Below are 23,172 nucleotides of genomic sequence, written 5' to 3' on the forward strand. Positions count from 1 at the left end.
GAATTTTTCCTTGACACTTCTTTATGTACAATGCTCCTCAATGATCAGCTAAAATGGCCATACATCACTCCAAGGGGAAGAAGGTTGTCAGAAGTCTCTGACTCCAGGCATTTCCTTGTTCTGTGTTCCTCTTGTGTATCTAGGCAATATCAAGGAGCTCACTGAAGGAATTCAGAAGGGGGCCAGCATTCTTTGCCCAGTGTCACCATAAAAATGTACAAACAGGAAATCGTCTGACCAACATGTCTGTTTCCATTCGCTCACATTATCTGCGTCCAATTAGTTCACGTGCTCCTTGCCCAGCTAAGAAGATCTGCAGGTTGTTGTGGCTACCGTGAAGATTCACAGGTAGTCTTGACTGCTACTGCTGGGCAGTACAGAACTGTCCTTTCCATCACCCTGTTTTATTAGCTGTGTTTAAACATCCTGAAAGGGATACCGCACTTAAGATCATAATATCATAGTAGGCCAGTTGCCACAAAGTGCTTGATCTGAAATAATATCCAAAACTCTCCTTGGAAGCTGGAACATTATCCTACAGTTCCTAACTTTGAGCTTTAGATGAAGTGGTTCAAGTAGGACTCAAGCTTTTCTTCTTAACACAGCAGGATGCAATAATACCTTCTTGCAACATATTAAGATTATTTTAACAGTACTTTAGTTTTTGAGGTTTTTTATTCCAGTTTTCTGTGTTCAAAACAAACAAAACATAGGGCATAAGTTTAAGGAAGGAAATGAGTATTCCCTGAAGAAACTTCTGCAAAATACATGTTTTCTCAAACATTCAAAATGTTTCTTTCCATGTGTTGCTCACATATCCTTCCAATCTTCAAATATTTACAAGGTATTATTTTCCCTGATCTTACTTGCCTTATAGCCTATCTGCTCACACTTAATTCTTTAATCTCTTGAAATCGGCCTTCCGATCTTTTTTATAGTTGCATTACTTCATGCGATAGTTCCTGTAAGAAACATGCTATGTGGAAATTAGACAAATGTTATACTTACAGCCAAAGAAATAAGGAAAAACCTGAGAGATAGAGGTTTCTTTGCGATCGGAAGAGTTTCATCTGAATATGATCAAATGCATTGGTATTGATACTTGCAGCCTTCTCATTCACATGAACGGCAGAGTACTTCCTAACTTCTCTAACAGCATCTGCAAACAAAAACAGTTTGTTATTATTCATATCTGTGCGTGTATGATATACCAGACATAGTACTAGAAATATGTATTTGGACTTCCTGCTCAGCAAACAGGCATAGGACAAATAATGACATCACTTACGTTATCCATACATTTTAAAGATGGGTCTTGATAAATCACTGAAGTGATATAACGTATTTCCAGAGATATGCCCAAAACATGCTTGAACAGTCATTTCCAACACTTGCAGCCAGCCATCAGGCCAAAGCAACACATTTTACAAATGTTACTAGAGACCCTACAGACAGTGTCAAAATGTCAGTGCTGACAACTGAATTAAAATCCAGCTGGGTGACAGTGATAAAACAGAAAGGGAAGGGAAAAAGAAGAGATGCCTTCTGAAGGATTTGCCTCATATGGAATTTGTTAGATGAGCATGTATTTCAATAATGACAGAAGTGTCTACTTCATGCTTGAATCAGAGAGGGAAAAAATTATTTCTATAACATCCGTCAAAACAGGAAGAGCGTCATAACACAGTGTTAAACACAAACAGAACAGAGGGGGCAAGCTATGCCTCAGCTTTCTCTCATTTGCCTTTCATCCATCTTTCAGCTTCCTTTCATCCATCACATACTCCTGATACTTCTGCAGAAGGGCCAATACACTGCCAACGCTTCTCAAAGGACAAAATAATTAGGACTTACGTCTACATAAAAACAAAAGCTAACCCAGTTAAAAGTTCATATTACAATCTGTAAACTTAAGATCATCATACACACTTAAGGCCAATAGAGCGCCTAAAATCTTCTCCTGCACATCAACAAAAATACACATTTCATGACACATCATCAGTTCTTGGAGAAATGCAGCAGCAATTTAATAACACATGGCCAAAATATTCTGCAAGCAGACAAAATCAATGCCACCGAAAAGCATGTGAGAGTAACATCACTTATGACTCTCTAAATAACTTATGAATGTAAAAGAGACAGAGAAAGGGGGGAAAAAAAAAAATAATATTTGAAGTGAAACTTCAAACAACACAACAAAAACTAAGACCAAACAAAAGTCCGTATCCCTGTGCTATGGGAAGATTCTAGTCCTGCAGTAACCTATCATCTTATGTTATGGGGCAAGCATCTTGCCACTGCTTTACTTTAGCCCAAATCTATCTTTCCACAAAATCAACAATCATCACCAACTCAAAAGCAAGCTTTGGTCAAAGTTTTCAACTGGTTTTCAAGGAGAGTAAATTAAATCCATTGGTTCTCAATCTTAAGCCATTTACTGAAGGATCTACTTCTAAAGATAATACAGAAGACCATCTAGAACAAGAACAAAAAATGTTTATTTGCATTTCCAGTACTTGTTTAATATTAGGAATATAGTATTGCGGTCTAGTCTGACTTTGTTACATATGTAGTGCATCTGTATGTTTCTCTCAGCAGAAAATAAAACCACATATTTTTTCTTTGTATTTTAAGCAGCTTGGAATTAAGTAGCATTTTCACTCTAAGGTGCTTGAAACACTTCTATCCATGGAGAAGAACTTCTGTCACTGAAACACAGGAGAACTATTTCCATCAATGAAATACAGGCGATAGTTACCACACAAAGCAGTCAGGACAGACATTAAATGAAATCAGTCAGGCATATGGTCGTCGTTCAAGCTCCAGTTTCACTAAAGCTTTACTCCTACTTAGATAGACCTTAAGATCTTAGGATCTTGATAGACCTTAGGACCATAACAAATGTAGCCAACAGCTGTTTTGTATCTGTGCTGCACAAAAGTACTCAAACAGCCCAGTGCTTTGATATATTCTTCTGTTCTGCTTCAACAGCAACCAAGAGAAAGAGTGCCATCTACTGCACATTGGGCAACTCAGCCAAATTCTGGTATCAAACATTTCAAGTTCATTTACTTGTGTGAGAAAGCGAAACCAAGCAGCAGCCTAGACCAAGCTCCATTTTTCCTCCTCATTCACTACTATATTACTATTGCATTTGGATTCTCAACACAGATGCAGTATAAGCCCTCTCCTCTTCCATTCTATTGTAGAGCTTTTAAACAAATTAGCCGATTTACATTAGGCTTGAACCCTTCCAATTTATCTACTCTATATACCATGAATTCCACAGATCAGGATTTTTTTTTCCCCATTTGTTAAGAAATTATTTAACACTTACCAAGAAACAAGACGATCAGTAAAACTATTATTGTAAGGAACATCTTGTTCCAAAAAACTGCCATTTTGCTCCATAGAGGAATCATAAAAATCTTCTGCCATCTGTAAAATAGCGTTGTGTTATTCAAAGGTAGTTAAACACTAAAAGAAAAGCATAATAACCTCACAGAAGAGAGCCTTCTTATTGATATGAGACTTACATAAGGTCTCTAAACAGCTGCTTTAATTGCAATATAATTTAGGTATACGTAACTCTTCCAACAATCCAACTTGCTTGTTTCTTGTCAATACAGGCAAAGACAGTTGCTTCAACTTGAAAACTTCTAACGTGATAGGAGGTACTCTCCAGATATGTTTTATTTTAGTTTTTACTTTGGCTAGCATTACTTTGTGTTCAGTCCTGATTACAATAAACTCAACGATGGGGTAAAGACTGTAAAACCCATTCCATTATTTTTATTTCTACCCACTTATATTCCTTGTTGCCAAATAAAATAAGAGCCCTCCACAAATTAAGATTGTCTCTATCATCCTTATTCAGAATACTTATCTTTTACATTGATGAATCTGCATAATTATAAAGTACAAGGATTGCTATTACATTGTAACTTGCAAATGACAACAAAAAGGACAAGTCTCATGTTTATATTTTGTCAAGTGTTAAAATCTCTTTCAAGAGCATAAATCTGTTGGCTAAGGAAGCAACTTCAGAGACTCAATGGTGGTGAAGACTTTTTTTTTTTGTTTAAACAATCAATTGCCTATTCAATATTACTGCATGGAAGCCTCTGCAAGAATTCACCCTCACAGCACAAACAGAGAACATCTGATGTGCTCAAATGAACCGAAACCCACAAGAGACAACAACAGAGCAGCTACTTGTCCTTTGCTGCAGGTTAGAATCAGTACTACTGCAAAAATGAAGTAATACCTAGTTATGCCATTAGGGATGTAACACAGCCATGCTAACCACCATCTGATTACATCCGGTAAAATTTCCAACTTTTGTTAAGAGTATTTACATTTTCCAGAGACTGTTAAAATTTGTCCTTTAACAAAGCAGTTTCCAACCTACTATGAACCTAATTTAGATTAGACTGTAGCATCATCTCCAATGGTTCCTTCTGGTTCTGCACCATCAAGAATGAAAATATTTTAGCATTGTATGTGCAAAAACCTCATTTAAATATTTTAGTATAATCTGAATCCTTTATAGCAGACAGCCATAATCTGTATCAACCAAAAAGCTTACTTTAATTAAACCAAGCTACAATTCAAATGGAGCCGACTTGCTAACTCTTTAAATGTGCAGTTCTCCAAGTTTCATATTGATCTCCACTTAACAAGTGATTCTCTGAGGTATGACCTTAGACCAACTATACTGCCAAGTTATATTCAGGCTAAAAATAAGATCTTTTTACTGCAAAGTCTTGCTATGTTATATTTTCATGCTTATTTTTCCTCAACAAGTATCAACGTTCACATTTATTAATGCTGCATTTCCTTTTAGTGACAGAAGTCATATAAATATAATCCTTCCAAATTATAATACTGTCCACCACTATAGATGTACTGCACTCGGCAGTACAGTTCTGTCTTTTTGCATACTTGCATTTTTATATTGTCAATTTACTTATTCCCCAGGAACTTAAAAGCTTGCTAGCAAATTTGAAAAGGAGTTCATTATCCAAAAAACATGCAGGCACAAAAGAGGCAAACAATCTGTTTGAAGACTGACAAGTGAGTAAATCAAAACTTTAAAGAACAGCAGTTTCATGTCTGTCTTTAATCATGCATGCTTTACTGCTCTGACAGAACCAGCTCCCGGGCCATCAAGATGCGCAAGGCAGAACTGCTGCCCTCTGGTACTGTCACAGCAGCTAAACCTAATCTTTAACCCCACAAGACTCCTGAGACAGTTTTGTTAACAAGATAATTGAACATGTCACATAAAGGATAAAGCTATTTTGCTCTTTCAGAAACTACTGTTCAAAGGAATAGCTGAATGCTACAAACCAAGGGCAAAAATCTATCCTTTGTATATAATTAAAAGCACTGTGTTTAATGTTTGAATAAATTTTGGTAGCACTGCAGGTTATGAATTTGCTTTTCAGCCACAAAGACTGGATTCAAGCCCTATTTATGTCCTAAGTGAAACCTATTTCAGTACTCCCAATGTACTGTGCGTGTGTCATCAGCCTACAGAAATTCTTGCAGCTAGTTTCCTCACATAAGCCATTAATAATCTGATGATTACAACTCCCATAATACTTCTTACATACAGTTGCACTTTTGATTGGAAAACAACAGAAGATACGAGAACTCAATAATCTTGTTGAAATGCAGAACTCCTCACAAGCCAGCTTACAAAAAAAATCAAAGGTTAAATTCGATTTTAGAACAGTTTCAACTTCTGCAGTTGAGGAAACATGACTAATCATTGATATCAGCTGTGGACAATCGAACCATTTTAGAGACTCTCCCACAGGTTTAGGTAGTTAAATTCAGACTCTCCACACTGCAGGGTTTTGTTCCTTGACATATTACAGTAAAAGCTACATTCTGCATTCTAAATATATCTAAAGATGCAGAAAACAAACATATAACAGTTTTTACACAACATTGACACAGTGGCAATTTTCTGGAAAAGCTTTAAGGTTTCATGCTACTTGGGTTTTTTTGGAGGATTGGGGTTTTTTTTAAGAAAGAAATCATAACTCTGTTTCTCATGCTTCTTGTAGAGAAGCTAGCTTTCTTTATTTTTTATAAAGAAACAAAAATAACATTACCAAATTTGAAGAGCTACTTACAGGAAACCATCTTAAGATAAGGTTGTAAGCCAGGCCTTTGCATACAGTAAGAGTCATTAACACATTTTGCTTCCTTTGCTTATTAAGGGTATTTACAAGAATGAATTATTTTTCTTAATGTTTGCATTGCATTCCAGAAGTGTTACTATTTTGTTAATCTATATATAAGTTTATAGAGGCCTTTATTTCAGTAGTCCTGAACCTTTTGCATCAAGCTGCAGTCTGCATTTTTTAAAACAAATGATCACAAATTTCTTACGGCCCCCTTATACATGCTGCATGTGGTTAGCTTCGAATATCAGATCTCTCTTATCCGTTCAGCACCCACAACGCCTAGCGCACACCAAAACATAAAGCTCCTCCTCACAAACTTGACAAACAACTCCTGAAAAGGCTGCACCGTCCTCTCATTTCTTACTGAGCCCACAGCAAGGGAAGCCAGATGTCCTCCTGCACACTGGCTACTCTAAAACCCCCCGAGGGAAGACCAGGAGACGACATCCCACTTGCTGAAGCAAAGCAATGGGGCTCATGCTGGGAACCCCAACTGCTGCTGCTCCGATGAATCAGCAGTGTGCGTAAAGCAAACATAAAGCTCCTTAAAAGAGGCTTATGATTCTTGAAACTCCTGATGCTCAAGTCCTGAACAGCATTCCTTTGGCTTAGTTCAGTGATATCTACAATGCAGCAGAACTCGCTGTTTATAAAAACAAAAATGTAAAATAAACCCAAACCGGTGAGAAGACCGAGCTGGGGGTCTCCAGCACACTCAAGTCCTACCTCAGCGGAGAAATGAACGGCAGGCAGAGCAGCAGAATGACTCCTATTTCACCGTACAGGAAGGCGGCAACTGCCGTCCACTGGAAAGTCATCGTCGCGGCGGGCCTGCGGAGCAAGGAGCGGCTCGGGCGGGACCCCGCAGCCCCGCCGCCGGCACCACTGCCGCGGCGGCCCCGGCAGCCCCCGCCGGGCCCAGGCTGCCTCCCCTCGGGCCGCGGAGTGTCAAAGGGCAATACTGCCAGGTAACTTCACCGCAGCGCCGGGGAGCGGACGTCCCTCTGCGCCGGCTTCCCCTCCCGCACCGGCCCCCGGGGCACAGCCCCCCCGCCGGGGCAGGGACCCTCACCGCCGCCGCTGCGCCCGGCTGGGCGGGCAGGGCAGGGCCCGCCGCCGGCAGCCCCCCGCGAGGATACGCGGCCCCGCTTGTGGGGCTCCCTCCCGCCGCCCCGCGCCGCGCCGGCTCCCGCCCCTAAGCGCTGCCCGCCGCCCGCGCTCCCCCCGGCACAGCCGGGCAGGCCTGGGCCGCCCCGGGCCCGTCCCGCCCCCCCTCACGGCCGCTCGGCCTTCGCAACCTCTTCGGCACCGGCGCCCGGCTGAGCCTGATGGCGGCGAAGCCGCTCTCGAAGGGGCGGGGAGCGGGGCCTCGGCCGGCCGAGCGGGACGGGGCCGGGAGCGAGCGAGCCGGTCCTTCCCGCCGGCGCTGAGGGGCGGCGGCGCTGGCGGCCGGGGCGTGCGGATGGGGGCCGGGACGGGGCTGAGTGACAGGGCGGCGGCGGGGGCAGGGCGGCAGCCGTGGCCCGGGGGCGGTGCGCAGCGGAGGCGGCCGCCGTCCCGGCTGGGGAAAGGCGCGGGCAGGCCCGAGGGCAGGGGAGGGTCCCCTCTGGTCCCGCCCCGGGGAACCGGAGGCTCCCCGCCGTCCTCCCCGCCTCCCCGGAGGCCAGCCTTGGCTGCCAGCCTTGGCTGCCGCCCCGGCTTCCCGGGCTCTGGCTGAGGGCCCGGGCGGGGAGATGCAACATCGGCTGCTGAGGGGCGTGTGTGGGCAGCTGGAAAGCCGGGTCTGACGGCAGGCGTGAATTTACTAAGGGACCACACCTCTGTTGGGAAATGCAGGGATCTACGTGTTGAGAAAGGTTAAAATTAGTGTCTTTTTCGCTTTTAGGGAGTGGTTGTAAGCATTTTGCTGCGGGATCTTGCTGTGATCATCCCGCCGCTCCATGACTCGAGCTTATTCGATCAGGCCCTTCAACTCTGCTCTCTAGCGCGCTCATTAGTTTCTGAAGTTCAATTAAAATACTGTGTCTGCCCATCCATCCCCCCATGCGTTATACTACCTTAATATATTAAGATCCTGTAAATCTGTTTTCTCAAGGAAAATAGGCCCAGTATTCATAAAGACACCACAAATAACAACCAAACAACAGTCTCAAACCCTGTCAAACAGGCCTGTTTGCACCTCATGAATAAAACAATATTTCTTCAGAAAATCCTGTTCTAGCCTACTGTCTGGTGCTTTTTATCAGCGTAGCAAGGCTCCAAGCACATTATTTCCATACCTTGGTACCCATTTTCCCATTTCTTGACCATCTCTTTCGCCACCCTTGTAACTCCCCTTCTTTGTCCCTGCATGACCCTCCCCTAATCACTTTTCCCTGTTGTTCCTAGTTTTGCTGTATCTGTACCCACATCCAGTATTTCTGATACCATTACTTGGGCAGTCTTGGCCTTGCGCAGCGTTACTGAGGTACTGATATGGTTAACGGGCACTCGGTCCTGCAAGTTTCCAGTTCTGAAAGGACCCTCAAAACTACCCTCTAGTTATCTGTGTAGTTCAGTTTTTCTCACATAGCTCCCCCTTAACCACCAGAAATCCAGCCACCCCTCCCAGCGCTATCTGCAGCTTCTCACACTGTTGCATGTCACGTTCAGCAGTTTCATGTGTCATATCCAGGAGTTTTCCGCACCCCGTTCACTTCGCTCAGGCCAGGGCCCACTCAGCAGCAGCACTTACTGACTTGCCTGCGGCCCTGACAGATCCCGAGGTGCTGCTGGTGGAAGGGGTTACCTTGTCTAGCTGGGCATCACCAGCACCACCACCACAGCTACCTGCTTTTGGGAATTCTGTCCCAATTAATTTCCATCAAAATGAATGCTGTAAATAGTAGTTCTTTGTGACTCTGATCCATTGGAACTGAAATGGGGTAGGAAGTTCTTGCATAAGCAGTTTTGAGCAGTGTTGTTCGCAGCTGCTCAGAGTCTGAAATTGTTTACATTTAAAATTTCCCAGGTCTGTAGCCTGGGGATGGAGCCTGTGTGTTAACATTTCCCTAGCTGTTGCCAAGCAATGTCTGGATGAAAGGTTACATCCCAAATAATTGTTTTTGCATAACAAAATTGGAAAGCGACACAACCAGCCGTTTCAATCCAATCTACACAGTGGAAACAGCCTGGGTTTCAAGAAGTATTTCTAACATGTTTTCATAAACATATTTAATCAGAAGCATAGACAAAACATAACCTTAGTGTGTCCTGGTTATTACCTTTTAGCTATTGGCCTACAGCCATTATACTTTATTGAAGCTGCTGAAATGTTATTAAAGACTTTCTCTCCTTTAATTCCAGAGCAGTTTCCATTTCTGAGCTGCTTACTCACCTCTTACTAGCACTGTAAGCTGCCCTCCCAGTAGCCTAGCCTCATACTGATAGGACTCTATTTGCACATCCCCGCTGCCAGAGACTCTGAGTTTGCCTTTTCACTTCAGGGGCTTCGTAATATCTCAGACAGACTCACTCTGTAGCGACTGCTGTGCACTTCCACTGCAGCGGCTGCATGGACCCCGCCAACCTGCAATGAGATCCGAGGAACAGAGGGAAGCCTCCTGCAAACATCGGCGAGACCTCCCTTCTCCTGCTGAGTGCACTCGGCCACCCCTGGAAGGTATTCTAACTGAGGTTGTAGAAGTCTGGGTTGTTGATCTAAGGCTGCCTCTCTTACAGTGAACCACAGTGTGATAAATATGCCACCATACTATATATGTAATGGCTGGCTGCTTTAGGAAAAAAACACACAAACTTTAAAACATTACAGTTAAAAGAAATCCCTTCCTCTCCCACCAGTAAGGTGACCAAGTATTCAGAAGCAGAAATATGAAATGCCTGTGTATTAGCAGCTGGTTAGAGGACAGAAATCTAATTCTCTGCTGAAACAAAGGCAAAGAGAAAGTTCACACTTGTTCCATTCTAGTTTGGCTTGTATGACAGCTGTCTCATCATCACCCACTGCATTTGCCCAGCCATTAACCCAAGACAGAGAAAAGACCTAAGAAACAACTTAACAGTAGGGAATAGAGAAAACGGGGTTGTACAGGCTGCGTGAGGGAGCTGGGGTTAGTGCAGCAGGGCAAAAGTTGCAAGAAAGTACAGCTGTTATGAGACTATGGCATTGTTGTGCAGGGTGGCTTAACATGAAGAGCTGGATCAGTTCCAGGAGGTGAAGGACTTAAAATAGGAAACAAAGCTTTGTATGTTATGTTACTTGAGAATAACTTTTAAAAATTTGAAAATTAGAAAGACTGAGTACCTGGTGATGTTACAAGTAACATATACAGGGAAGGAATATATCTAGTGGCTTTAAACTGGAGATGAGAATTTTCCTGCATTCAAATCCCTTATAATGAGAAATATGACCATATTCTAAAACAACACTGGAAGTTAAATAACTAACTCCCATCTCTAGCAATTTATGTATATTTGAACAGTATGGCTCCTCAGAGTATGGCTTTAAGACTCCAATTTTGCAGTTTATTCTACGTCAACACAGTGAAGTGTGTTCAGATGCAAACAAAATTCACAAGGGAAGAAGGCATACAATTCATTTCACCCTCAAAAAAGGATGATAAACTTCTGTTGACTTTTATGATGCATAATTGGCCAGATCAAGCACTCCATAATTACTAGCAATATTAGCAGCAACCTAGGTCTTGTACTTCAGGCAGAAATCTCTATGATCTCACACAGGCACAACAACTGCTGCCTTCAAAATCATCAAGTATTCAGTTCCTAAATAGGTCAAGGTATTTCAAGTCCTCTAAAATTCAGTTTCCCCACTATTTAAAAAAAAAAAAAAAAAAAAAAAAAAGCAGCCTTGCATTTCTGTTATTTCATTATAATAAATAACTTTTTCTTCTCTGCTCCTTGTGGCTAATACGACAGTTCACAGCAAATAATAGTTGCTTGTCAAATCATAAAAATCTTAAGAAAATGCTAACACGGGGCTTGGTTAATACTTTCAATAATTCCTTTCTTCTACAATTCGGTTGTAGAGTTTTACTTTTTAATTTTGATGCAGAAGGCTGGAGGCATTTTCAGAACTGAGGAGAACCGAGTATTGCACTAGTTGGATGAACTCGAGACTGGAAATTCAGCAGTACAAAATACAACGTCATGCAGTTGGGAAATAAGAACTTTTGCTGTAAAACTAGGAGCTCATAAACTACATGAATATTAGTTGAGGAAAACTGAGGCATTAGAAAGAGAAGTATTAGCTGCAGAAGACATTGCTAGTGTTTTACCTGGATTCCTATACATAATTGTGCTCATCCAATGTCAAGAAAATGTTACGATCCAGAAGAGTGAAAGAAATAGTTGTCTGAAGGAATAGAGAACCTATCACACCAAAAAACGTTGTAGAGATTGTCTCAATTAGCCTAGGATAGCAAAGCACGTCTGTAGTTTTCCAGTTGTTAACACATCAGGAAGGTGACCGTATCAGAAGAATTACGTAACTTTGCCGTCTTAAATAGTGAACTAGACTCGATGGTCATGCCTTTCAAACTTCTGTTCGTATGCCTACATTGGAATATATTCGCTATGAAAAATGATCAGGTCTTTTATGCCATTGCATTAAAAGAATTGTGAGAATTTAGATATCTAAACGATTAAAAGATTTGTGGAGTAGCATCAAAAGCGACCTCCCCTCCCCCAGGTTGTCATAGTTGATAGTGTAATAAAAAAAATTACAATTGTATAGAAAACCAAGTAATTTATTTAGAAAATTTAGAACTATTCACTTGTATATTCATAGAAGTATCAGAGTCAGAAAACTAAGCAATTTCTGGTATGAAGTTCTGTGTAAACACATAAAGAAAACAAATTATTTGATTACAAATAATTGTACTGCACAGATTTGTGAAATTTCCCTTGCAGAACAAATGCAGCTGGTGTGTAATGTTATTATCTTGTTCTAATTTTCACTGTTTCCCTCCTATACAAAGATTCAAAGCCAAGTGACTGTCATGCTTTGATAAGCAACATGCCAGCAGGCAGAAAGGACTGCAAGAGCCCCACTGAGAGAATCTGTCAGCTTTTCTTTGACCTATAAAGTTCTGTTTTGGTAGACGACAGGGATTTAATCTTTTATATAATTATTATACAGTAGATAAAACTGATTTTAGTTAGATTGAACTTTCAAATATTGTACTTTAGATTCAGCTAAGTTTGTACTTAGTTTAAACTATCTCTTCATTGTACTCTTTCCTTCTTTCCGTCATCGTTTATCTGTTCCAGGTTTCTTTCACTATATGAAATGTGAAATTTTTCTGAGGTGTAAGTAAGTTTAGAAAGTTTTAGTCTGCAAAAGGAACATCTAATTTAAAAGAGGGTACCATGCTGGGCTTCAAGGCCTCACAATCTTCAAGCTTGAAAAATCTACTCAAATTTAGAAGTACAGCTTATGTCAGTTAAAGCAAAAACTTCTATAATTGCTCCCTTTGTATTCTTTTGGTCTGAAATTCTTGGTATTATTTATGAGTAGTATTTAGGAGGTTTCACGTAAGAAAGGCCCTAGTTTTGCAAACATATTGCTGTAAGCAATTGTCTGGTGAAAAAAAAATTAAATTACTTGAGTCTTACAATAATCAATCCTCTGTGTAGTAGTGCATTGTAAATAGAATTCCACATTTGTGGAATCTGGAATATTTTCTGGAGTGAAAAATGCTGACACAAAAATACTAAAAATAGAAAGTATCAACCTGATCATAATGTTATGCTGTGTTGTTGAAAATACTTACGCCCTATATGAATGTGACTAAAAAGTCGGAACCCAATTAAAACTTTAACAATGTATCGACAATTGCAAAATACAAGTTTACATAGAACTAAAATACTTTCAGTTATCACACACCATAATGGTCACTCAGATAATCTAGTACTGCTGAGGTACTTGATAAAACATTAAAAACTTTTTTTTCTTGTTTTGAAGTTATCCGTTCCATCATGTACATTAAGTGGTGGTGAAAACACGTAAAAGGAGTTCCATGCTCGAGAGCAATGTCAACCCAGTCCTGGATGCACTTCAAAGGTGTCTCTTCGTATCCTGCAAACATAGCTGGATTTGCTAAGAGTCCTCTAGCCACCATTATACCTTCAAATTGGAAATTAAAGAAGTAAGTTACATTATATTTTAAATTTTACATTAAACTTTCCTGTAGGTTTTGTATAGCACTCCTTAGGACAACCACCCAAAGCTTACAGACAAGTAATGCGAGAACAACAGGGATGATTCTAGTACTATAGCTATACCAGAGAAATCCATTTAATAATCCAAACTTCAGAGTACCTACACCACCTGTCAACACTTTCAACTTGATGACGTATCCTTCCAGAAATTTTGAAACGAAACACAGGACATAGAAGCCTTTCTTCCCTACTTTTTAAACTGCAATTCAATAGTATTTTGTTTTTATTTGCTACACACATACAAGCCTGTCTTTTTAACATAAAATTATGATGGAAGGACACAAGAGTAGCAATATGCTAAATTTAGTAATTTGTAGTGCAACTCAGCTGATTCACTGACTTAGAATCCTTCTTCCAGTAAGAGCTCAATGTGTCAATTATATAAATCTCAGGGCCCTTGATCTGTAGTAAATCTTTCTGAACAAGCCAGTGTATTTGCAACTATAATCCCAAATTGTCAGATAAACCCATTCTATTGTAATTTTTTTTGTGATTAAGGGATTCTGTTTTCCTGCACTGTCAACATATAGCCTGTCACACTTAAGTCTCTTCTTAAAAAAACAGGATGATCAAAAATGAAAAATTATTTTTGCTATTGTGCATGACAGAAAAAAAAAGATGCTTTATATTTTTGTTATTCAAGAAGGTCAGCCGGGCTATGAGAACATTTTTTTCTGTTACGTATTTCCTTCCTGCTTTGTATTTGGGGGGAAGGTCACTGTAGCAGTATGGCAGTTCGGTTCAACTATTTTCTGTTGTTGCTGTTAAACACCAATAGCGTCAAAAGAAACCTGCCACAGGAACTTTTCCTTATGACACTAGCTACTGTACTCTGTCCTGTTATTCTCTAGCTGTAAGATCCAAAGTGTGTAGATAGAGATCACCTCTTCAAAACATATACTGAATTTCCATGTTGTCTTGAAATCATGGACAGTTGGAGGAATCTGCTGTGACTAAATAACTGCAGGGCAATCCTTTACTCCAAAATTTTACCACTGAAGTGTAAGACAAGGTAGATACATACCTTGTGTATATCTTGAGTGCAATGCCTCACTTCCTTGAAGCTAATCATCTTAACTGTTAAATATCTGGCTTAACAATATTTCCTTTTTCCGCCATATTTTTGCTATAAGAAATCTGCTCCCATGTGCAGGAAGTAGAGATTTCCAAGTGGAAGTTTACAGTTCTTTCAAAGATGATCAGCTCCACAAAGAGATGGAATGAATGTCTGAAGGTCCCCCTGAACTCCACCACTGAGTGATGAGCTAGCATAATAAAGCAAAGAGCTTTTGTAATTTGCCTCGGAAATCATTATTTGTGGCTTTGAATAACAGTGCTCTAGTGCTCTGATGATTACAAGTGATTCTGTTTATGAGTTTATAAAGCATCTAAACCATCCTCTTTCATTTGTCTCCTCAAAGAGTGAAAAGCACTCAAATCATGTCCTACTTACAACCAAAATAAATACTTTGAAATCTGATTTGTAAATTTACTTAGAAAATAGCGTATGTTTAATCTTACCATCTGCTCCTGTCAAATGATGAACATTTTCAGCATCTTTTAAAGTTTTAATGTCTCCATTAGCCACAATAGGTATAGACATGCTTTGTTTAATTATTTTAATTGCATCATAATGTACAGGCTGATGCCTTTCTTCTACACTTCTCCCATGTACTGTAATCCATGAAACTCCAGTTGCTTCAGCTTTTTGACACAGGTCAACTGTTCTTTTTAAGTCCTCATGGATCCTAAAATTCCAAGGAATGAAAACATTAGATAGTAAGTTACCTGAACTTTATAAAAAGCCCCCCTCCCTCAGGAGGAGTTACCACAGATTTGCGTAACAGTATAAGTAAAGAAAATATTACTGTTGGAAGATAAAGACCTTTTTTTTTTTTAATAAAGACATATGAGTTTAATGTATTGAAACCACTATTTAATTTAGCATTTCCCAATTATATCATATCTCTGAAATAGACATGGTAAATTTTATAGAGATTGAGCAACGGTGTCCAAAAGATTCTAAAATGAACATCATTATTTTGCACATTTTGTAGGAGAAAAAAAAAAAAATCGGATTCATACTAGTTTCCCTTTCCTGAAGGACTGCAAACTGAGTTGAAACCTAACTGACAAATATGCAAAAGCCACATGGGATGTGTGGGTAAACAGCAGATGAAATGGTACAAAGCAATGCAAAGCAGCAGTTTGCAGAAGTTTAGAGAGCGATGAAGGGAAGCAGGATGAGTTCCTTACAGCAGCTGTGGGGACCAGTTCCCAGTTTTGTTACCCTTCCCTTTATAGCCAGCAGCAATTGCGGCTCTGGCCTCCAACAGCTCACAAGGTAAATCCTTATGACAATACAGCTATGCATTGCTTCTCTTTTATGGAAGCCTAGACCTTTTAACTTGTACTTTCATGTCATTTGGATTGCAAGAAAACTCTAGCATCCAGTATGTTATCTGGTAAGCAGTCAAAGGCTGTGCTGGTTCTACTATCTAAGTTTGGAATTACTTGCCCCAGATATTCTTTCACCATCTGGGGTCAAAAAATCTCAGCAGTCTTCACATGTAAGGAAATTCTTATAATGTGTAATATTACATTCACAGAATTACATATATTAAAGTATAGTGTAACTGTTACACTAACATGTTTCTTTAAAAAAATTAAAAGGATTCTTCCATGTACCACAAACAGCACTTAAGTTAGACCTACCTTATTTTAATAGACACTGAAAATCTAGGGTTGTCGATCTGATTCCGTACATGTCTCACCATATCTCGAATGAGCTCTGGTTTATTTATTAAGCAAGCACCATAACCTTCTGCCATCGCCCATCTTTAAAAGAAAAAAAAATTTGCGTTCTACATTTGAAAAAAGGGAGATCAATTTCAAATACCTCAGTTTCTTTCCTTACGACCTTTAGAATGTGTGGTTGAATAAACAGAGATAGTACTGGCTGTAGATCAATGATTCGTTTGCAGTTTGACACCAGCTTTTAGATCCTGGTTCAGTCTCCATTGTGCTGTTAGAACTTTGGACAAGTTACTCTTCTCTTCCAGTTCGATCTTCTGTCCACAAAATGGACCGACAAGGAAGATAAATTAACATTTAATCAATGATGGTTTAGATCATACATAAAATAAATAGTTTGATCCTTCCCCTTCCATTGGATCATGGACTTCTTCTAAACAGAAAATGACTTTGGATTGAAAAGGAAGATTTTTGAAGTGCAAGTAAGAATATGATTTCAGTAATATTCTGTTTTCCCTCAACTGCAAAACACTTTATTTTGATTGGCAGGAAATATCCTTTGCTTCCACTTAACAGCAGCAGGTTTTTTGTTAAAATTTTTTTCTACAAAGGCAGATTAAGTGCACAAAGTTTTGTTATTTTGAAAACAGCACGCACAAGAAACAAAGGATTCAAAGGTAAGCATATACTTCTGGCCTGCAAGGAACTTATAATTTGGCATACTAACTGTAGTTAGCTTAGAAAAAAAAATACACTTCCATTCTGAAGTCTCAGATCTCTCCAGAAAACAGTTTTCTCAAACACTATAATTTTAAGTCAAGACAACCTAATTGGAATAGGCAAATTAAGTATGTGCACCGTAATATTATCTTTTACTCTTCTACATTTATTTTTGAGGTCTTCACTTAGAAAAAGACTGCCTGACAAGCATTTAATAAATGGTTCTCAATTGAACCAGTTAGCAAGAATCTTCATTTGTGCATTACTACTCTGTTTCACTGTCAAGACAAAATCTTTATCAATTTAAGTGAGAAGCAGATCACTAATTCACTGTACTTATAAACCTAATAAAAGATGGAAGAAATTCTTTTCAGCACTTCCTGAATAATACAATCTGTTTAATTATATCTTAGAGACTATCCTTCACTTGCTGAAGTCTGAGACATCAGGGACCTGCCTCATTATTTTGGGAATTGCCACATCATTTCTCAAAACACTCTCCAAATTATTTGCAGCAAGTGCTTTTTGGTAATGCATATTTAACAGCTGTTGAGAAGGGATGGACGCTTCACTTCTGAGCCAACACTTAATATCTCAGAAATGAAAAACGGCAAGTTGGCAAATACATCTGGTTTTCCCAGTCTCACCATGGTGACAGGCATCTCAGAACATTCAGAACAGTGTCTTGCCACATAGACATTTCTGACAGGTTAAAAAGCTGTTTCTTTCTTGAAGTCTATTTTTAAGTTAAGACAGAAATTACTATGAAAATGAAGACCAGCATACTTTATTCTCAAATTATTTCATCGTATTTACCCAGCTTTTTTAAAACTTTACCTCTGAGGGCAGCCACAGTTTAGGTCTATTCCATCTGCAAAAGGACAGACGATACGGGCAGCATCACACAAAACCTGTGCTTCTTTAGCAGCAAACTGAACAATCAATGGATGATCACCTACTCCAATGAAAAGATATTCAGAGATTTTTAAAAAAAAAAAAAAAAGAAAGAAAATAAAAAAGAAGATATTCTAAATTGTGAACGTTTTTCATATATTGAAAAGCTGTCTGGCCATGGTCCCGGGCAACTGGCTCTAGGTGACCCTGCTTGAGCAGGGGGGCTGGATAACATGACCTACGGAGGTCCTTCCAAACTCAACTATTTTGTGATTCTGAAAGCCCTAGATCACAAATAAATAGAGGTAGCTGACCAGTGGTTACTAAATGAGTATGTCTATCAAGAGAGGTGGGAATTCAGACAAACATAATTGTCCTAGACGGTTGCTGGCTCAACATATACATTTTCTGACTGAAATTGGTCAGATGCTTATCTTTCACAAAGATGATACATGAAACTAAGTATTCTCTATTTTTCAGCAGCCTTCATGCTTTCCCTCCTAGCCTGCACCTTCTTGTTTGCATGCTGCCCCTTTGCTGTGCTGACACGGCTGTCTGTCTTGCCAGGTGGGAAACTTGCTTACGGAACCAACCCTTCAGAAAGGAGCTAAACAACCCACAAGCTTTGCCCTTTCTTATCCCAGCCCATCTTTTTCCTCCTCTGTGCCAACATGGCTGGTTTTTATCCACAATGTGATATGTAGAGTTGGAATGAGAACACACGAGCAGAGGCAGCTTTAGCAGTGTTGTCTCAAGTGGGAAACCAAAGTGTCAGTGCTCCTCAGCTCGGGTCTGCTGAACTACTTGTGATTTACTAAGCCCCTGCAGAGAGCCAGATGGTCATTTGGAACATGCTCTCCTCTTTTACAGCTACTGCACTATATTAAAGGCATCTAAAAATATCTCAAACACTCTTAGCATTCACTTTCGATATAAACAATTGCTGCAGTTAAGAGGAAGGGGGATATCTGAGCACTGATGGAAAGTGATGATCCAACAAATGCACAAACCAAGTGCACTTCTGGCACTGAAAAGACTGCAAGTGCTTCTGAAGACTTTTCTCTTTTAGTGGAAAAATAAGTAGTTCTTGAAGTAGTGGAGCTTAAGTCAGAAAGGGCAGCAGTACCCTCTCAATCAAGCTGAGACACTGCTAGAAGTTAGCTAAAAATCCAGCAAGCAAAAAAATATCCCTTGCATATTTTCAAAGCAGTGTCCATTTAATACAGTGCTCTAACTGAAGAGTTTACATTGTTACATCTAATATTTTGGACTAATCCCATGCTCCTAGTTTTTTGGTTGAGCATTAAGTAATAAAAATACTGAATCTAGCCATATTAAATTTTTAGCAGCAGTCACGAAGAACATCTACCTCTGAGAAATACACAACAAAGAAATATCAATGCTGAAGAAAATGGAAAGCAGAAATTGCAATTGTAGGCTCCAAACTCCCGCTAATTAGAAGACAAAATCCCCAAGCATCCAGGAAGTTAAACAGGAAACCACAGTGCAATTTCACAACCTGTTGTGGAGCTACTTGTTAAAAGCATAAATGCTAATAATGTAAATACTATAATCTTGGCAAAGCTGTCTGAGGCAGAATGTTTTAGAGGCCTATGAAATTAAGGCCAGCATGAAAGAGGTGAATAGGCAAAAGACATTGTTTACAACACTAGAACATTTTATTTTGTAGCCCTTGTTATCAGGCAGCAAAGTTACAGCATAAAGGAGAATTTCCTCTTTCCCCATCCCTGCACCCCCAGAATATATCTGACCCGTGGAACTTCAGTGCCACAGGACGTTGTGTAGTCAGATCAGAAGTAAATTCAAAGGGGGCCAACTAGTGGCTCTGTGGAGCTTTGAGCCACGTATATTGTCAGTTATGTTCTTAATCATTTATTTTTATACACAAAGAATTATTCATGCTTTTTTAAAGTTGAATTCCACTAATAAGAGAGTCTACCTGTGCTTCCCAACGTGACTTTTCTCTGTAACTGCTCTATTTGAATAATGCACCATAGTAAACAGCCCATGCTAACATAATGAAATATACTTCCCCTGCTATTATATAACCACTTACGAAACCACCAATTCAGTGGTCTGAATGGATTAAATCATCACGCTTCATAGATCCTACACGCCGATCTTGCTAGCACGTTAGCAGTGCTCTCTTGATTTCTCCAGTTGCAGCCTATGCTTGTACGTTCCTTGTTACACTCTTCTGCTGCAGCCACTTCATGCCAGCAGATCTGTATCACTACTGGCACCTCTTCCCACATATTTCATACCACTCTTCTCTTTTGCTTTACAGCCAGGACTCTGTACAACTCCTTATAGTCCTTCTTCCTGTATGTGTTCTGGTTGTGTTTCTGTACCATGCCTGAAGCTTTGCTTCTCCCCATCAGCCCTAGCTATGCTTCAACTTCCTGGCCTTCTTGCTCCTTTTTATCACCCTCTCAATATATCAAGGAGTCCACCAACAGCCCCTTCCACTTTCCACTCCAGCTAATTTGAAACCCTGCTTCTTTTATCAATCCTTGATTCCACTCTATCAATGTCTGGTCTATTCCTTTTTTCGCCTTTAGCAACCTCTTATTTTTGTTAGAGACCAGAAAACCTTTCCCAGCAATGAGTTATGTGTTTGTCTCTGAAACACACAAGACTGCAACTGCTGTGAAAAGAATCTTACTACCACCTCGTACTGGGTCTGGCTGGGATGGAGTTAATTTTTAGATTTCTTTAAAGTTTATTTATAGCAGCCTGTATGGCACTGTGTTTTGGATTTTGTGACAAAAACAGTGTTGATAATGCACGAATGTTTTGGCTATTGCTGCATGGTACTTGCATAATGTCAAAACTTTCTCTTTTTCTCACTCTGCCTTCCCTCTGCCCCCAGCAAGTAGATTGGGGTGGGCAAGAAATTGGGAGTGGACGCAGCTGGGACAGCTGACCCAAACTGGCCCAAGGATTATTCCATACCATATAAAATCAAGCTCAGCAATAAAACTGGACTGGTAGGGGAAGAAGAAAGTGGGTTGGGACACTGGAAATTGTGTTCCAGGGTGGCCGTTGCTTGGAGACTGGCTGGACATTGGTCTGCTGGTGTGAGATGGGAAGTGATTGCCTTTGTATCACTTGTTTTTTTCTCCTTTCCTTCACTTATTAAGCTGTCTTTATCTTGACCCATGAGTTTTTCTTGCTTTTGCTCTTCCTATTCTCTCCCTGTGCTGCTGGGGGGGAGTGGAGGAGGAGTGAGCGAGCAGCTGCTCGAGCGCATAGCTGCTGGCCAGCTATGTGTGGTCAACCCAGAACAATCTTAATCAGTTTGGAAGCCCCAATTTTCAAGTGGAGACAAGGTTTTCCACTGTTTTATTTGACATACTATCGCTGGAATGTGTTTACTCTCACCTAGAATATTTCTATGGTTTTACAATCAACCAGAAACAGTATACCAAAATTGTTAATGGATGTCAAGTTGTGTGATAGACTTCATTCACTTGGCCAATTTCGTTTATCACCACATACAACATTCTGAGAAGGCAATGGCTTATTAAAAAAAAAATACCTTTGTTTGTTGTGAATTCGCTGTCTCTAGCTTTTGCAGATCTCACAAAATCAGCTGCCACTATCATCGGTGTGTAACACAAATCGCAACTGTATTTCCTAACCAAGGTTCTGAAAGCCAACCTGCAGACACATGAAAATTAAGAGATAAATAGTAAAGATATTTTTCTGATTAGTTATTCTAAAATGCTGTTCTGACATGCAGTACTGTGGAGATGTCCAAGTATAATCATAAAATAAAACACGTCCTACGTTCATCTCCATCTTAAATAATTTTAATTATTAAGGAGAAAAAGGTAATCATCACTGTTTTTACAGTCAAGATAAACCTCCTCAGACAAAATACACTGAAAACATAGTTGACATGACCGTTACTTACTTTGAATAGCGGACCATAGGGGCACATATTTTTACAACTTGCCCAGAACGAAACAAATCCATGGGATCTTTTGGTTGGCATTGTTTAGTTTCTACGATGTCACCAATCATGTATAATTAACAATCCTTTCAGCATCTGGAAAAAGAAACCGTGTTTGCCTGTAAGTAATTCAGCCGTTTCTCATAGAGCATGCAGCAAAGCACTGGAGCTTAGACCAGACTTGCTTTTTGGCAAAGCATCCCGCAAGAAGTCCCTCATTTGCACGGTGTCAGGAGGGAGCCTTTTGCCACCGCCAGCCGGGAGCACGGGCCCTGCGCCAGGCGCCCCGCAGCCATCTGCACAGCCCCCGCTGTAAGGCCGGCGTGTTGCCATGCCCTACAGGAGGGATCCTTCAGGCGGGAAGGGAGGGATCCAGCCCGGCACCTCCGCGCAGGGCCGGCTCCGCGGCCGCACCAGGGGCTGGGGGCAGCCCCTGCCCTGCCCCGCAGCCCTGACGGAGAAAGTTTCTCCTCGCGTCCGGCGAGATCCGCCGCTGCTTCAGCCTAGGCCGGCCGCCTCTCCTCCTCCCGCTACAGGCCCAGCTCCCGCCGCCTCCCCGCGCAGGGCGGCGGCTGCGGCCCCCCTGCCCGGCCCCCGCTCTGGCCTGTCGGCGCCTGCCGGAGCCGCGGGCCCCCGGAGCGCGGCGCCGCCGCCGCCGCCCGCCCCGCGCCCTCCCGCCCGGCCCGCGCTCACCACCTGCGCGACCGCCCCGCCGCCGCCCGCTGGCGGGGCGGCCCCGTTCCGTCGCGCGCCTTCGCCATCATCGCCGCGCGCCGCCGGCCGGGAGTGACGCGCGGGCTCCCGGCACCCGCCAGCATGGAGGAGGAGGCGGGGGCAGGCGGCGGCGCGGCCCCGGCCCCGGCCCTCGCCGAGCTGCGGGCCGACGGTGAGGCGCGGCCGGCGGCGGCGGCGGCGGGGGGGCAGCGTCCGCCGGCGGCCCCGAGAAGGCGGAGGGTCCCTCGTGAGGGGCGGTGCTGGGCTGGGCGGGCTGAGCCGGGGGAGAGGCGCCGGCGCTGCGGGACGGGGCGAGGCGGGCGGTGAACCCCCGTGCGGGAGCGAGGGAAAGTTTCGGCGGCGGAGGGCGGCAGGCGCCGGGCAGCGCTGCCGCGGCTGCCGAGCGCCCCCCGCCTCCGGGAGGAGACCTCCCGCTGCGGGCGGGGGGGGCTTCACGGCCCCGTCCTGCGGCGGGGGCCGCTTGCTCCTGAGGGGAGGAAGAGCGCACCGAAGGCAGGGCCGAGGGTGCTCGGTCACAGTGGTGTGGGCTGTCTGGAAACTCGGGTCTTGCTTGATCCAAAATCATCATTGCCGCATCATTTCTTAATTTAGTGTTTTATAAACCAGTACCGCTCTAAGAGTCTGGTGTGATTTCATGAAGTGGTGCCTCAT

General features: G+C 41.8%; 3 protein-coding genes and 1 long non-coding RNA gene across 7 annotated transcripts in view; 2 read left to right on the forward strand and 2 right to left on the reverse strand.

Moving 5' to 3' along the window:
* Window positions 1-7,688, reverse strand: part of BCAP29 (B cell receptor associated protein 29) — a 23,177-nt gene extending 15,489 nt beyond the window's left edge. Inside the window, exons 1-4 of the mRNA XM_082308228.1 lie at window positions 7,499-7,688; window positions 6,927-7,031; window positions 3,338-3,438; window positions 1,009-1,159 (exon numbers count right to left, since the gene is read on the reverse strand). Coding sequence (XP_082164354.1) covers window positions 1,009-1,159; window positions 3,338-3,438; window positions 6,927-7,018 — 344 coding nt within the window. The 5' untranslated portion in view covers window positions 7,019-7,031; window positions 7,499-7,688. The remainder of the gene's footprint in view (window positions 1-1,008; window positions 1,160-3,337; window positions 3,439-6,926; window positions 7,032-7,498) is intronic.
* On the forward strand, window positions 7,017-13,268 carry LOC309588668. Its single transcript, XR_014227832.1, has 3 exons — window positions 7,017-7,168; window positions 9,686-9,861; window positions 13,183-13,268. It is a non-coding gene; the product is annotated as an uncharacterized lncRNA (long non-coding RNA).
* On the reverse strand, window positions 11,969-22,557 carry DUS4L (dihydrouridine synthase 4 like). Of its 4 annotated transcripts, XR_014227831.1 has the most exons (8): window positions 22,480-22,555; window positions 21,748-21,882; window positions 21,370-21,491; window positions 17,751-17,868; window positions 16,155-16,277; window positions 14,961-15,187; window positions 14,464-14,704; window positions 13,258-13,344 (listed from the first exon to the last, which is right to left on the reverse strand). XR_014227831.1 is itself a non-coding variant. In XM_082308227.1 (7 exons), the coding sequence occupies exons 2-7, from the start codon at window positions 21,855-21,857 to the stop codon at window positions 13,097-13,099; spliced, it is 900 nt and encodes a 299-aa protein (XP_082164353.1). In that variant the 5' UTR covers window positions 21,858-21,882; window positions 22,480-22,553; the 3' UTR covers window positions 11,969-13,096. The 4 variants fall into 4 exon arrangements, 3 of the variants coding, with proteins under 3 accessions (XP_082164353.1, XP_082164351.1, XP_082164352.1); XM_082308227.1 differs by lacking the exon at window positions 14,464-14,704 and having other exon boundaries at window positions 11,969-13,296; window positions 22,480-22,553; XM_082308225.1 differs by lacking the exon at window positions 14,464-14,704 and having other exon boundaries at window positions 11,971-13,344; window positions 22,480-22,557.
* The window catches only part of COG5 (component of oligomeric golgi complex 5), a 191,228-nt gene continuing 190,576 nt past the window's right edge, over window positions 22,521-23,172 (forward strand). The window contains exon 1 of the mRNA XM_082308220.1: window positions 22,521-22,672. Within this exon, the coding sequence (XP_082164346.1) occupies window positions 22,603-22,672 (70 nt within the window). The 5' untranslated portion in view covers window positions 22,521-22,602. The remainder of the gene's footprint in view (window positions 22,673-23,172) is intronic.

This window comes from Platalea leucorodia (assembly GCF_965183815.1).
Source record: "Platalea leucorodia genome assembly, chromosome: 4".
Classification (NCBI taxonomy): domain Eukaryota; kingdom Metazoa; phylum Chordata; class Aves; order Pelecaniformes; family Threskiornithidae; genus Platalea; species Platalea leucorodia.

What these genes read in the sequence shown, in the direction of transcription:
- DUS4L (XM_082308225.1), bottom strand. Translation starts at nt 21,857, where the DNA reads ATGATTGGTGACATCGTAGAAACTAAACAATGCCAACCAAAAGATCCC. An exon ending in CCTATGGTCCGCTATTCAAA is followed by an intron (nt 21,492 to 21,747) that starts GTAAGTAACGGT and finishes ATGTGTCTGCAG; the next exon opens with GTTGGCTTTCAGAACCTTGG. An exon ending in AACTGTGGCTGCCCTCAGAG is followed by an intron (nt 16,278 to 17,750) that starts GTAAAGTTTTAA and finishes TTTCTTTTAAAG; the next exon opens with ATGGGCGATGGCAGAAGGTT.